The sequence below is a fragment of the Oncorhynchus masou genome, chromosome 12 (assembly GCF_036934945.1).
Source record: "Oncorhynchus masou masou isolate Uvic2021 chromosome 12, UVic_Omas_1.1, whole genome shotgun sequence".
Classification (NCBI taxonomy): domain Eukaryota; kingdom Metazoa; phylum Chordata; class Actinopteri; order Salmoniformes; family Salmonidae; genus Oncorhynchus; species Oncorhynchus masou.
The window spans coordinates 50,643,762-50,658,660 of record NC_088223.1 but is presented as its reverse complement, the minus strand read 5'-3'; the positions used below and the strand labels follow the sequence as shown (position 1 = coordinate 50,658,660).

General features: G+C 44.7%; 1 protein-coding gene across 3 annotated transcripts in view; it reads right to left on the bottom strand.

Moving 5' to 3' along the window:
* The window catches only part of LOC135550305 (uncharacterized), a 28,065-nt gene extending 14,629 nt beyond the window's left edge, over positions 1–13,436 (bottom strand). Inside the window, exons 1-6 of one of the 3 annotated variants that reach the window (XM_064980977.1) lie at positions 13,164–13,430; positions 11,942–12,405; positions 1,910–2,060; positions 1,627–1,744; positions 477–515; positions 336–377 (exon numbers count right to left, since the gene is read on the bottom strand). In XM_064980977.1, coding sequence (XP_064837049.1) covers positions 336–377; positions 477–515; positions 1,627–1,744; positions 1,910–2,060; positions 11,942–12,104 — 513 coding nt within the window. In that variant the 5' untranslated portion in view covers positions 12,105–12,405; positions 13,164–13,430. The other 2 variants (XM_064980978.1, XM_064980979.1) reach the window with 2 other exon arrangements.
* Positions 13,437–14,899: the final 1,463 nt, after the last annotated feature.

Below are 14,899 nucleotides of genomic sequence, written 5' to 3'. Positions count from 1 at the left end.
CAGGGGAAAGTGAAGATCAAATGGCTCGCCCTCCACAACCCAGGGAATAACCCAACCTCTCACTCTACAACCGTGCACAGTGTTATACATACCCGAACTCTGTGTTAAATGAACGGAGCATTTAAATAATGACTACCAACAGAACAGGTGCATTGGTATTAATACGGCATCAAACTACTGAATCAAACTACTATTAAACACACTGGTTTATCTTTCACGTCGCTGCATAACCACCTTTATCAAAACATAAACAAAATGTCCTCAATGTGCATAATTGACAAACTCTGATTTTACGGAAGCCAAACTCACAACAAACGTGTTTATGTGATGCTTACTTTGTCCAGTGCTGCAGGTGGCTGCTGCTCACCCACTGACACCTGTGGGTTGAACACACAAACACAGGCCTTTACTACTGGGCAACTCATAGCTTCTGAGCTGACGGACAAAGCAGTGATATGTGCAGTACATAACCATACCTGTAGAGGGGGCAATGTCCTCACTTCCTCAGTGTTCTCCTGTTGGAAAAGCAGGAAACGGGTCAGTTGGTATGACCGATTTAAAAACGCACTTGACTTTCTCGGACGGGAACCTGCTATGGGCGTGCAACAGATGTATATAGTGTAAGCACACTGTAGGTCTGCACAAGGCCTATACATTTAGATTCATTTCCTTGTGCTTATCCGGGACCATTCTCGAAACATTTCAGACGTTCTGTTTGCGGTACCAGCCCGTGGGTGCCTGGGATGGGCACTGGTATGCTCTACAGGCAAGATGGAGTGTCCACCCGGGCCTGCGCTCGCTATGTGCAAATGGGTTGCCATGACAACGCTGAAAATCTTCTCCCTCTTTTTAAGATGGCGTGAAAACGGAGGTAACCTGCCCTACCACTCACACACACACACAATATACTTGTGACACAGACACGCTTCTCAATTTCATGGTTCGGTTCAAATATCTAGGGTCAAACCAAATATGCAGGGTTTTACTATAACACATAATAACCCCCCCCAATCACTCCCCCTCCTACACAATTAAAATACTTAATTTACATATAGATTTACACAAACACACAGGGGTGGCACATGCACACACTAGGGACAGCACAGGAGGTTGGTGGCACCTTAATTGGGGAGGACGGGCTCGTGGTAATGGCTGGAGCGCAATAGTATTAAACACATGAAACACATGGTTTCCATGGTTTCCAGGTGTGTGATGCCATTCCATTTGCCCTGTTCCGGCCGTTGTTATGAGCCGTCCTCCCCTCACCAGTCTCCACTAACTCCCAGCAAGCGGGAAACACAAATGCAATAGGGAGGAGAGGGATGACAGGAACTGTACAAAACAAAGTGGAAGACAAGATGTCGGGAGGGAAGAGAGGGATGGATAGGATGTGGTTGAGCTGGAAAGAGAAGAGCAAGGGAGAGAGGTGTTTTGCTGAGTGTTGGAGGTAACAACGGGGAGTAGAAGAGGGAGGGATGGAGTAAGGGAACAGTCAGGAGAGGGAGAGATAGAAGGGGTGATTTATTTGGCTGCTGAGCAATGACTCTCCCTCGTCTCACTGGCCCTCAGCTGTGTCCGAGATTAATGACAGCAACAGGAAGGTCTCTCACACACTCACACACTCACCTTTAAATTGAGCTGTATCCCTGGCTGTGTTTTGGGAAGCAGGCTCTCTCTCCCAGGTCTTACAGATTCTGAGACGGGTCTGTTTACCAGGTTGCTCTTCGGGGGGGTTGTCTGGTGGCTACAGACGGACCAGACAGGATAATCAAAACAGGGATGATAGAAAATGGCAAACCCCAAAAACCAACTTCCTACTCAATTTGATATGGACTATTACAACTCTACAGAACTGCAGGTAAAAAAAAAAATGTTTTTAACACTGCTGGTATTGCTGACGTATCCGTACCGTGTGCTATTGTGCAGGCTTGGTGGTGCTTTCCTCTCCACGGGCCCAGAACAGATGAGTTTAGAGGTCTTCAGCTCGTTCACCTCTCCAATCACCATGACCGCCACATCACCGTCCCTGCCCAGCAACCAGCTCACATTCTTACGGTTGGCTACAGGAGACACGAAACACACTGAGGATGAGGAAAACCAAGATGTGTCATTTTTATGTTTCTGTGGTAAATAGACATTGATGGGTTCCATATATGGACAGCAGTAGAGCAGATTGGGGGGGGGGGCAGAGAAAAGCCACCAAATCATTGAATACTACGACGTGGTTACATTGGGTTAAGGCTGAGAAATGTTCCTTCGTGGAAAGAAAGCAGCACACACACACACACACACACACACACAAAACACACATGATCAGTAGAGGCAGCTATCCAGCCTGCTTGCCTTGTAAATATCCTTTGCTATTCTGATGTTGTTTTCTGTATGTATTGTGATTGCTACAAAACTAGAAAAAAAAAAAAACTTTAATGTCCTCAATGAGGCTTTCGTAATCGTGAGGGTTTTGGTTGAAAAGAAGGGGAGGCACCCCTCCAGAGCAGATTACCAGTGAACTGGTTCTGCCAGCCTGTCCTGAAGCAAATGCAGGGAATTTCACTGGGGCAAACCACGATGACATGCCCTGAACTCAGCCCAGGCAAGTCAAAACATACTAGCTAGGCAAACAGACAATTCTCTCAAAAACGCAAGACACTAAAACTACAGACAACAAAACACTTGTCAAACTCGTGGAACCCAATACTCCTTCACGCCTTGACTCACATCACACCCTCTCGGTTCTGAGACCCTCAAAAACCCGGGGCCTAAGTCATGTTCCTTGTACAGTGGCATTTCTGATTTAGCACGTACTATATCCCTGAGATCTGCATATCTGTGGCGCGTTCAGGGATCACCGCGGGCCAAGTTACTGTAGCAATAAGACGGCCCGCCCTGCACTGCAGTCTATCATCTGCCACTAGCAAACGTCACCAGTCTGCCACGTTCTGTACTCAAAGCTCAGACACAAACCAAAAACAGACCTAAACACACACAGGACCACATACGATGTATGGAAAAACGGTCATAACAGCACGAGTCATGTAGCCTACATGCTACACATTATACAGATGTACACATACACGCTACACACATACATATAGTTACACAAACATTCAACAACACATTAACTAGAGTATATTACACATCAAACTAAAATGGTAAATATAACTGAACAGATGAAAAACACAAAATCATTTTTTTCCATTTTTTCCCCCAGCCATATGTTGTCTTTTTGTTCTCCACAATGCTTGTCCTGCATGCTTCCTGCTGTGTTCGCAGCTAATATTTGGAAGGAAGGGGCCAGTGGGCCTGGAGTCACTTCCTGCTTTGCACAGACACCTGGGTCCTGTGCTTGTAACAGACCACCATTTCCTCTGCTTCACACTAAGAAACACAAAATGAGGTCTGCTACAGTCTCCAAACACTTTGTGTTGCAACGTGAACTGTGACTACGAGATGATGAAAGGATCTCTAACTCTATAGTCCAGTGTGTGTGTGTGTGCGTAACACCGGAGCATGTATCGGGGAGTGTGTGCGTGTGTGTAACACCGCAGCGTGTATCGGGGAGTGTAACACCGCAGCGTGTATTGCATGTGTGCGCGTGTGTGTAACACCGCAGCGTGTGGGAGTGTAACACCGCAGCGTGTGGGAGTGTAACACCGCAGCGTGTATCGGGGAGTGTGTGTGTGTGTGTAACACCGCAGCGTGTATCGGGGTATCGGGAGTGTAACACCGCAGCGTGTATCGGGGAGTGTGTGTGTGTGTGTAACACCGCAGTGTGCATCGGGGAGTGTAACACCGCAGCGTGTATTGCGGAGTGTGTGTGTGTGTAACACCGCAGTGTGCATCGGGGAGTGTAACACCGCAGTGTGCGTCGGGGAGTGTGTGTGTGTGTGTGTGTGTGTGTGTGTGTGTGTGTGTGTGTAACACCGCAGTGTGCATCGGGGAGTGTGTGTGTGTGTATGTAACACCGCAGTGTGCGTCGGGGAGTGTGTGTGTAACACCGCAGTGTGCATCGGGGAGTGTGTGTGTGTGTGTGTGTGTGTGTGTGTGTGTGTGTAACACCGCAGTGTGCATCGGGGAGTGTGTGTGTGTAAAACTTTAGCGTGTATCGGGGAGTGTGTGTGTAACACTTTAGCGTGTATTGGGGTGTGTGTGTGTGTGTATGTGTGTGTGTAAAACACTGCAGTGTGTATCGGGAGTGTGTAACACCGCAGTGTGTATCGGGAAGTGTGTTTGTGTGTGTGTGTGTAACACCGCAGTGTGTATCGGGAGTGTGTGTGTAACACCGCAGTGTGTATCGGGAGTGTGTGTGTAACACCGCAGTGTGTATCGGGGAGTGTGTGTGTAACACCGCAGTGTGCATCGGGGGAGGGGGGCATTGACTTGTAGGAACAGCTGCCCTGGTCGTTAGCAGAGAGAGGCCTATGTTCTCCCGCCCTCCCTGTCTGACATTCAGTCAGTTGATAATCAGTACATTGTGGTCAACTGCAGCCAAGAAAAGAGTTCCAGAATCAATGCACAACCTGACATGTGCTACAGTGACCTACAGCCAGCCATCACAGAGACTCGTTTTCATCCACTGTTACAAATCGCTCTCGACCAAACCTCCCAAGTAGAAGCTCTGGGGTTGTTGTCTTGTGATCTCAGATTCTCTCGGTGGAATGCCAAGGGAAAGTACATTGTGAACCGAGTCATTACGACACAGATTTCTCATACAGGGACTGGCTACCTACAGAAATAAAATGCAGACCGGCAAGATTCAGGCAGTACACCAAACCAGTTTCAGGATTGAATTAGAGGGCCTGCCTCTTTCTATTTGTAGCTATGCATGTAATGAGCCATCTGCACAATACAAGAAAACGTGATTCCCTCTCTAACATAGGGGGGTACAAAATATAGTGGCAGTTTCACAGAGTATTTCTGTCTATAGCGTGTTCCTATTTTAATCTGTTATCTGTTTTTCTGACACACGCACACACATTTCAGACATCAGCCTGCCTCTCCCTCGCACACACTAGTGCTTCACTGGGAACAAGATGATCTATAATCAGGGCATTGTACACACACACACACACACACACACGAGGAAAAGCAGCCAGACCTATTCTTCTTGAGTGCATCAGATTCAGCATTACGCCTGTTTCAACTGTTTGTTGCGTGTGTGTCTAGTGGGTGGACAGCTTACGTTCAGATAGGCTGTGTTCACTGATAAATGCCCCTTTAAAAAACGATTGATTAGTGAACTAACAATTCAATCAATTAAGGGTGAGTCAGCTATAAGTATGTCATTTCCTCAAATGAGATAGCACCGTCACATCCTGATCTGGCAGTAGGCCTACTCTTTCAGACGTAGTTATTATTGGAAGTGACTGGAAAGGTTGGATGGGTACCTTCATTTGTGAAAAATGTATTGAACTTGATGCAGCTAAAAAAGGATGACTACTCTTCCTGAAGAAGTTAAACAGTTGACCAGGCGCCTTGACCTGAATAAGGATTCTATGAGACTACTGGCATCTTTAAATGCTTCCTATCAAGACATCCAACAGGATCCTAATGGGACCTTCCCGAACTATGATACATTTCCGCCACTGCACCCCTCTACTAGCTAGAACCAGGAAATGGCTGCTCATCGTTCGACTCCAGGTGAGCGTAAATGGATGTGTGTCAGAACCAGAAAGAAGGAGAGGAATCGTTCTCGGGGCGCCTGCCTTTTGCCCCCCACCTCCGAACTTAAGACTCAAATCGCTTTGAGCCCCTATACCGGCTGTCTTCTGCTGGGGGCTTGAGGGGGTGGGGGGAGGCTGTGGATGTCCCTCCGGCTACTTCTCCCTGTCCTAGTCAATCAACCGCCTGGGCTGTTGTGGCCTGCACGCAGCCGCCATCTCAGCAGCCCTCTTCTCAGGTGAGTTCTGTGGCTCTGGCCTCGCAATCTGCCTCGTGATGTGGCAGAGGCCGCATCATTCCGGCTAATGTGATAGGGAGTTCAATGGTGAGGCATATATCTGTACCTGGGGCAAAGACTTTGTGTTTTCCTGGGGTCAAAGTTCAGGATATCACCATGTTGCTTCCCAAGGCTGTGAGTAAGTCACCGGGGACTGATACTGTCATGGTTTATGTGGGGTCAAAGTTCAGGATATCACCAGGTTGATCCCCAAGGCTGTGAGAAAGTCACTGGGGCTGATACTGTCATGGTTCATGCGAGGTCAAAGTTCAGCATTTCACCAGGTTGCTTCCCGAGGCTGTGTGTCAGTCAACAGGGGCTGATGCTGTCATGGTTCATGTGGGGTCAAATGACATTATTAAGGGCAGCTCAGAACAGAACTGATTGGGTCTCTACTTGACACCAACAAACACCCTACCCTCTCTAAATCGTGGCATTCAACATTTCAGCAGACTGTTAGCCCTCATTAACTGGCTACGAGACTATTGCAGCTCTGTGGATGTAACATTTATTGACCATTTTGATACCTTCTGGAAACAAAGCTTGTTTTATAAGGAGGATGGGATCCACTTTCAAGGCTGTGTTGAGACAATGACTCAAATTACCCAAGTTTAGCTAATATAATCCCTGCCATTGTGCCACTGAGATATCTTCCAACTCCCCTAGGATAATGTACATTTTTCTGAAGCAGGATGACAATGTAAGTAACCTAATGTATGTCCATCTTACTGCCCTGGAAGCCTCTGCTGATCCTACAGCTATTGTATGCAGTAATCATATGCCTATGAACCAGAGTTATACTGTTAGACCTGCGGTGGTGTGCTCTAGTAGGAAGTCCCCTGTGTGCAGCTCACCCTGCACTAATAAATAACCTGAGCATTGCTACCTCTGCTAAGCTTCCCAGTAAAGCAATGAAAACAATCAAGCATCCCAGAAAATTTTAAAAAATAGCCCGCGATAACATAAGTAGCTTAAGAAACAAGGTTCACAAAATAAATAATTTGCTAGTAACAGATGACTTTCATATTCTGGCAATCTCTGAAACTCACTTAGATAATACAGTGGTAGCAATACATGGTTACAAGATCTACAATTAAGACAGAAATGCCAAAGGTGGAGGTGTGGCTGTTTATATTCAGAACCACATTCCTGTAAAGCTTAGATAGGATCTCATGTTAAATACTGTTGAAGTAATATGACTACAGGTTCATCTGCCTCACCTAAAGCCTTGTGGGAACCTGCTATAGACCATCAAGTGCTAACAGTCAGTATCTGGATAACGTGTGTGAAATTCTTGATAATGTATGTGATATCAAGAGAGGTACACTTTCTGGGAGATTTAAATATTGACTGGCTTTCATCAGGCTGCCCACTCAAGAGAAAGCTTCAAACTGTAACAAGTGCCTGCAACCTGGTTCAGGTTATCAATCTACCAGGGTAGTTACAAACAGTACAGGAATGAAATCATCAACATGTATTGATCATATATTTATTAATGCTGCAGAAATTTGTTTGAAAGCAGTATCCAGATCCATCCAATGTAGTGATCACAATATAGTAGCCACAGCTAGGAAAAGCAAAGTTCCAAAGGCTGAGCCTAATATTGTGGATAAAAGTGTTGCAGTGATTGTATTGATTAAAAGTGTTGTCGTGATGTGAAGAATATTTGTTGGTCCGTGGTGTGTAATGACAAGCAACCAGCCGCTGCACTTCATAAATGTATGAAATTGCTTATCGCAGTTACTAATAAGAATGCAGCCATTAAGAAAATGACTGTAAAAAATGTTAAATCCCCGTGGATTTATGAGGAATTGTAAAATGTTATGGTTGGATGGATGAGGCAAAAGAGATGTCATGTGACTAAATTGAATTTAACTTCTTGAAACTCCCCATCCCGGATCCGGGTTTGTGACTAAAGCCTCAGGCTCATTAGCATAACGCAACGTTAACGATTTCTGAAAATCGCAAATAAAATGAAAATAATGCGTCTGCTCTCAAGCTTAGCCTTTTCTTAACAACACTGTCATCTCAGATTTTCAAAATATGCTTTTGAACCATAGAAATTGACTAATTTGTGTAAGAGTATGCAAAGCTAGCATAGCATTTTGAGTAGCATTTAGCACGCAACATTTTCACAAAAACCAGATAACCAAATAAATAAAATCATTTACCTTTGAAGAGCTTCTGATGTTTTCAATGAGGAGACTCTCAGTTACATACCAAATGCGCAGTTTTTCCTGAAAGCGTCTGTGTGTAGGAGAAATAGTTCCGTTTTCTACATTGCGTCTGGCTACCGAAACGAACCGAAAATTCAGTCACCTACAACGTAAAACTTTTTCCGGATTAACTACATAATATCGACCGAAACATGGCAAACGTTGTTTGGAATCAATCCTCAAGGTGTTTTTTCACATATCTCTTCATTGATATGCAGTTCGTGGAAGCTTGCTTTCCTCTCTGTATCGCATGGAAAAATACTGGCAGGTGACTTTTGAGCACCAATTTCGGCGCAGGACACCGGGCGGACACCTGGTAAATGTGGTCTCTTATGGTCAATCTTCCAATGATCTTCCCACAAATACGTCACAATGCTGCAGACACCTTGGGGAAACGACAGAAAGGGTTGACTCACTCCTCTTGCATTCACAGCCATATAAGGAGACAATGGAAAACAGAGCCTCAAAAATCCTTGTCATTTCCTGGATGCCATCTCATCTTGGTTTTGCCTGAAGCTCACGTTCTAGGGCACGCACAGAGAATATCTTGGTATTTCTGGACACGTCAGAGTGTTTTCTTTCGAATGGTATCAATTATATGCATAGTCGAGCATCTTTTTGTGACAAAATATCTTGTTTAAAACGGGAACGTTTTTCATCCAAAAATGAAATAGCGCCCCCATAGATGTAAGAGGTTAAAAAGAAGAAACTACTACACTATGAAACAAAGATAAACGACATAAAGAATAATAGTAAAGATCTGTGGAGCAACTTAAATGACATTTTGGGAAAAGACGAATTCCGATCCATCATTTATTGAATCCGATGGCTCATTCATCACAAATCCCACTGATATTGCCAACTACTTGAATGATTTTTTAAATTGGCAAGATTAGTAAATTTAGGCATGACATGCCAGCAACAAAACGCTGACACTACACATCCAAGTATATCTGACCAAATTATGAAAGACAAGATTTGTCATTTTTTATTTCTGTAAAGTAAGTATGGAAGAGATGAAAAAACTATTGTCTATCAACAATGACAAGACACCAGGGACTGACACCCTGGGTGGAATATTACTGAGGCTAATAGCGTATGATATTGCCACTCCTATTTGCCATATCTTCAATTAAAGCCTACTAAAAAGTGTGTGCCATCAGGCCTGGAGGGAAACAAAAGTTATTCCCCTACCTAAGAACAGTAAAACGACCTTAACTGGCTCAAATAGCCGACCAATCAGCCTGTTATCAACCCTTAGTAAACCTTTGGAAAAAATTGTGTTTGACCAGATACAATGCTATTTTTCAGTAAACAAATTGACAACAGACTTTCAGCATGCTTATACGGAAGGACATTCAACTAGCACAGCACTTACACAAATGACTTATAATTAATTACCTGAGAGAAATTAATGATAAAAAGATTGTGGGGGCTGTTTTGCTAGACTTCAGTGCAGCTTTTGACATTATAGATCATAGTCTGTTACTGGAAAAATGTATGTGTTTTGGCTTTACACTCCCTGCTATATTGTGGATAGAGTTACCTGTCTAACAGAACACAAACGGGATTCTTTAATGGAAGCCTCTCCAACAAAATCCAGGTAGAATCAGGAATTCCCCAAGGCAGCTGTCTAGGCCCCTTACTTTTTTCAATCTTTACTAACGACATGCCTCTGGCTTTGAGTAAAGCCAGTGTTTTCATGTATGCGGATGACTCAACACTATACACGTCAGCTACCACAGCAACACTTAACAAAGAGCTGCAGTTAGCTTCAGAATGGGTGGCAATGAATAAGTTAGTCCTAAATATTTGATCAACTAAAAGCATTGTATTTGGGACAAATCATTCACTAAACCCTGAACCTTAACTAAATCTTGTAATGAAGAATGTGGAAATTAAGCAAGTTGAGGGAACTAAACTGCTTGGAGTAACCCTGGATTGTAAATGGTCAAAACATATTGATACAATAGTAGCTAGGATGGGGAGAAGTCTGTCTGTAATTAAGTGCTGCATTATTTTTTATAATTTTTTTCATTTTACCCCCTTTTTTCTCCCCAATTTCATGGTATCCAATTGTTAGTAGCTACTATCTTGTCTCGTCGCTACAACTCCCGTATGGGCTCGGGAGAGACGAAGGTTGAAAGTCATGTGTCCTCCGATACACAGCCCAACCAAGCCGCACTGCTTCTTAACACAGCGCACATCCAGCCCGGAAGCCAGCCGCACTAATGTGTCGGAGGAAACACAGTGCACCTGGCAACATTGGTTAGCGTGCACTGCGCCCGGCACACCACAGGAGTCGCTGGTGCGCGATGAGATAAGGATATCTCCACCGGCCAATCCCTCCCTAACCCGGACAACTCTATGCCAATTGTGTGTTGCCCCACAGACCTCCCGGTCGCGGCCGGTTACGACAGAGCCTGGGCGCGAACCCAGAGTCTCTGGTGGCACCCGGGAGGCCCCCAAGCACTGCATTAGTAACAGCACTATCAACAGGGCAGGTCCTACAGGCCCTAGTTTTGTCGCACCTGGACCACACGACTGAACAGTAGTCAAGTGCCACAACGAGGGACTTAGGAAAATTGCAATTGTCTCAGAACAGGGCAGCACGGCTAGCCCTTGGATATACACAGAGAGCTAACATTAATGATATGCATGTCAATCTCTCCTGGCTCAAAGTGGAGGAGAGATTGACTTCATCACCACTTGTATTTATGAGAGGTATTGACATGTTAAATGCACTGAGCTGTCTGTCTAAACTACTGGCACACAGCTCAGACACCCATGCATACCCCACAAGACATACACCAGAGGTCTCTTCACAGTCCCCAAGTCCAGAACAGACTATGGGAGGCACACAGTACTACATTGAGCCATGACTACATGGAACTCTATCACACATCAAGTAACTCATGCCAGCAATAAAATTTGATTTAAAAAACAGATTAAAATACACTGTATGGAACAGTGGGGACTGTGAAGCGTCACAAACATGGACACATGCATACAAACACACAATAACATACGCACTATACACAAACATGTACACATGGATTTTGTTTTATAGATAAGTGGTATTAGAGTTGAGGCCTGGGGGCACACACTTAATATGTTGTGAAATATGTTATGGATGTATTGCAATGTTTTTCAAATGTTTAACTGCCTTAATTTTGCTAGACCCCAGGAAGAATAGCTGCTGTTGGCAGCAGCTATTGGCAATCCATAATAAATACAAATACTAGAAACCTGAGTTGAAGACCTATTTCTCTCACCCCGGTGATGCTACATGAGGCCGAGCCCCTTCCACATACCCTCCAGTGTTCCTATTGTGATGCTAAATGGTACCACTGGTGAGAAACTGCAGGTAGTGATTTAACAAAAGACAAGTAGTCTTTCCGGCCATTAGCTACTCTCTTAGCCCTGCTGACACTCATAACGTAAACAGGTAATGCCATCTCATTGAAACAAAGTGCGTAACCTACTCGCAGGCAGACACAGACCCACATACAGAGGGCCTGCCAACAACAGAAACAAAAATGACTGATACTGAATACATTGGCAGTAGCCTAAAGCACACCACAGGATGTTTCTCAGAGGTAAGCCACATGCTTGCAGCTCAACTTCACAAGGCAGCTCCCTATTAGTTCATTCACGGCAACAACACACCAACATATCTGAGACTTGCCCGAAGTGTCTGCCTTTAGAAAGACCAAATGGGTAAGTTTCAAAGAAACGTGCTTGTAGACTTATTTCATAATCAGATAACGAGGGATGAAATGAGTACCTGTACTCGGCTTTGGTCTATGGTCTTCTTTCTCCTCGCGTTCCTTCCAACGCCGCACCTGCTCCTGTCTCATCTTCAGGAACAAGGTCTTCTTCTGGTCCTCGCTCAGGGCCTCCAGCACATCAGGATCGATGTACATGTCCTTTAGTATCTGCTGCAGCATGGTGGCGGCGGGCTGGAGGTGGAGGGGTAAGGCGGTAAAGGGCTGTTCCGGCAGGTTGCCCAGTCTAGCAGGGTGTGGATGGGTACTGTCCGGACTCCTTGGGTCGACAGTTTCCTGAAGACGTGTTGGCTTCTAAACAAGCTTCATGAGGAGAAGGAGAAGATCGAGCCTCCTCTGTCACATACACAAGCTGTAGGCAGCTTCCTCTGACGTCCTCTGCACGGACACTCCCTCCTCCCTCCACACACACACACACGTCAGTCGTCCTCAGTCCTCATCAAGCAGCCATGGCTGGGTGAATCTGCATCAGGGAAAATTACACATCACAACCTCTGTCAGCACTGTAGATGACTGGCACTCCCTGCTGTATGCTAATCATGCTGCTGTTAAGTGCTCCTAGCCACTTGTCCTTCCTTGTCTTTTGATTTATTTTCTTACTTTTCCCCCTTTGCCTCTTCTCCTCTTAAGATGCAACTGCTCATTGCTTTCTTTTTCAATGCATAGTAAATCACAGCGATCTCCTTTCCCTTCTTCAGACGAATGATAGAGTTCAAACCCTGGCTTCCTCACCCAAGCCATGGGCAGGGCTCTGAGAGCGACTGTCTGGCCCTGGATGGGAGGAGATTCCAAAGGAATGGGGCATTTTTTTCTGCCGTCAGTAACCCCCACCCCCCTTTCCAACCGCCCTTCTTTTTTGTCTTCTTCTTCCAAACTCCCATGAGATGGCTGCTCCATTTTAACACGGTCGTTGTTGGGCTGTAACCAAAATGCAGGGTCACATCCCAGGACAGTGTGAGTAGAACGCTACTCTAGCAGAGGGGCTGAAAGGACTTCACTAGGCATGGTGGTCATATTAACAATGGAAACAGCACAATCAACATTTGGAGGGAGACAAAGGTAGATTGAGAACTGTCACTGCTGGGAAACAGATTGGTTTAAACTCAACACTTGGTGGTGGGGGGAAAAATACAAAAAGAAGAGAAGCGAGTGAGTCAGTGATAGAGAATTCAGCAGAACGTGTGCGAGAAAGGATGTGTTGTTTAAGGAGGATGTACTCACAGTGGTGTGCAGACGCTCCACGGCAGAGTAACTACTCGGGAGAGTGAGTGTGCTTGTGTGTCCTCCTCCTTGCCTTTGTGTAGGACTGAGCTGATGACATCACAGCATTCCATGAACTGTCTCTCACTCTATCTCCCACTCTGTAAGACACACACAATAATTATCTTGGTGGTGGTGGTAGGGGGGAGTCAGGAAACAAAGCTCAGCCAAGCTAGCTGGAAAAGAAGTAACAGCATCCTGTTGAACAGAAATAGAGGTCAAAACCAGCTGCTGTTAGAAAACCATGTTTCTATTGCCTGGATTGTGCAATTTGATTGCTTATTCAAAAATATTTTTTATTTATTTTTTATAACAATCCAATTGCACATTTTGCTTTTACTTGTCACATTTCTCCTCCGCAAACTATCTCCTCTTTTCTTATTTTTCAAAAGCTCTAGCACTCCACATCCCCTGAATACATAGCTCCTCCCCCCATAAATCTAGTCCTCTTCAAACCATATTTGTCCCCTTAATCCCATATAATCCCTCTATCGCTTTCTCAAAAACCAAACTAACCAACGAAACACTAACATATAGAAAAGGATAAATCGACAGTTGTCTTCAGAGATGCCAATATCTAGTTTACACAATTGCCCCACTTCCGAGTTTCAAATTCAAGTGAATAGCACTCTCTGGTGGGCAAACACTTTGGCCTGTAAATGAAGGTATTTTTTTTCCTCACAAAAATGTCTTTATCCATAACTGCAATTTGTCTCGTTTAGTCTCATCAGATCAGTAAAATTATATGGATAGGTTTAAGCCAAAAAAAAAATCGATTTCGAAAACAATGATGATACCATTTAAATACAAACGGGCAATTATCCAGTAGGCTTACAGCCAGTCTACTATAAACCACTCCTGTACCTGCGTTGATGTAAAGAGCTGCTGTTTCCCATATACTGAAGTCATTGTTCGCGTTACCCTGCTCAGACGTTGCATGCATCAACCAATGGTTGCGTGCCGCGTCATCGACTGAAACTAGATTCACTACATACTGGTCTTGACGAGAAGGGGAAAGAATGAGTACATGTGTAGTTAAGATGGAATGTCGCCTTGTAAAAGTCCAAAAGCAAAAGTATGTCACATGCACTCTTAATATTTGTCCCGAAAACCGGACCATCTGGTTGTTGGAGACTTGGCAGAGGCTATCGACCGACAGATTTCTATAATGTGTGGTTTGCTGATAACGTAAAATACCTATCAGGCGTAATGAAATCTGTCAGACATCAGCAAGGAACGTGTCTTTCAGGATGCATCACTCCTCAAGGTCCATCACAGCACAACATATTGCTTTAACCAATTGCACCATCTGCTGGTTGTAGCCTATTTGAAATGACTACAAGGATGATGGTCTTCATTTTTTTTTTAACTAGTCAGTTAATTAAGAATAAATTGTTACTTATAATGACGACCTAACGGGGAACAGTGGGTTGGTTAGCTGCCTTGTTCAGGGGCAGAACAAGGTATCTTGTAAACTCGGGGATTCGATCCGTCAACCTTCTGGTTTACTGGCCCGACGCTCAAACCACTGCGCTACCTGCCGCCCCAAAATATCACTTCAAAAATCAGATTAGGAATTGTTTAAAAGTACATGTTTTCAGGGGCCGGTTAAATGCTGCCATCTTCTCTCACCCCCAAAGGTTTTCAGGTGTAGCATCCCCCTCATCAAAGTAATTTCTGCATTGTTCAAGACAACT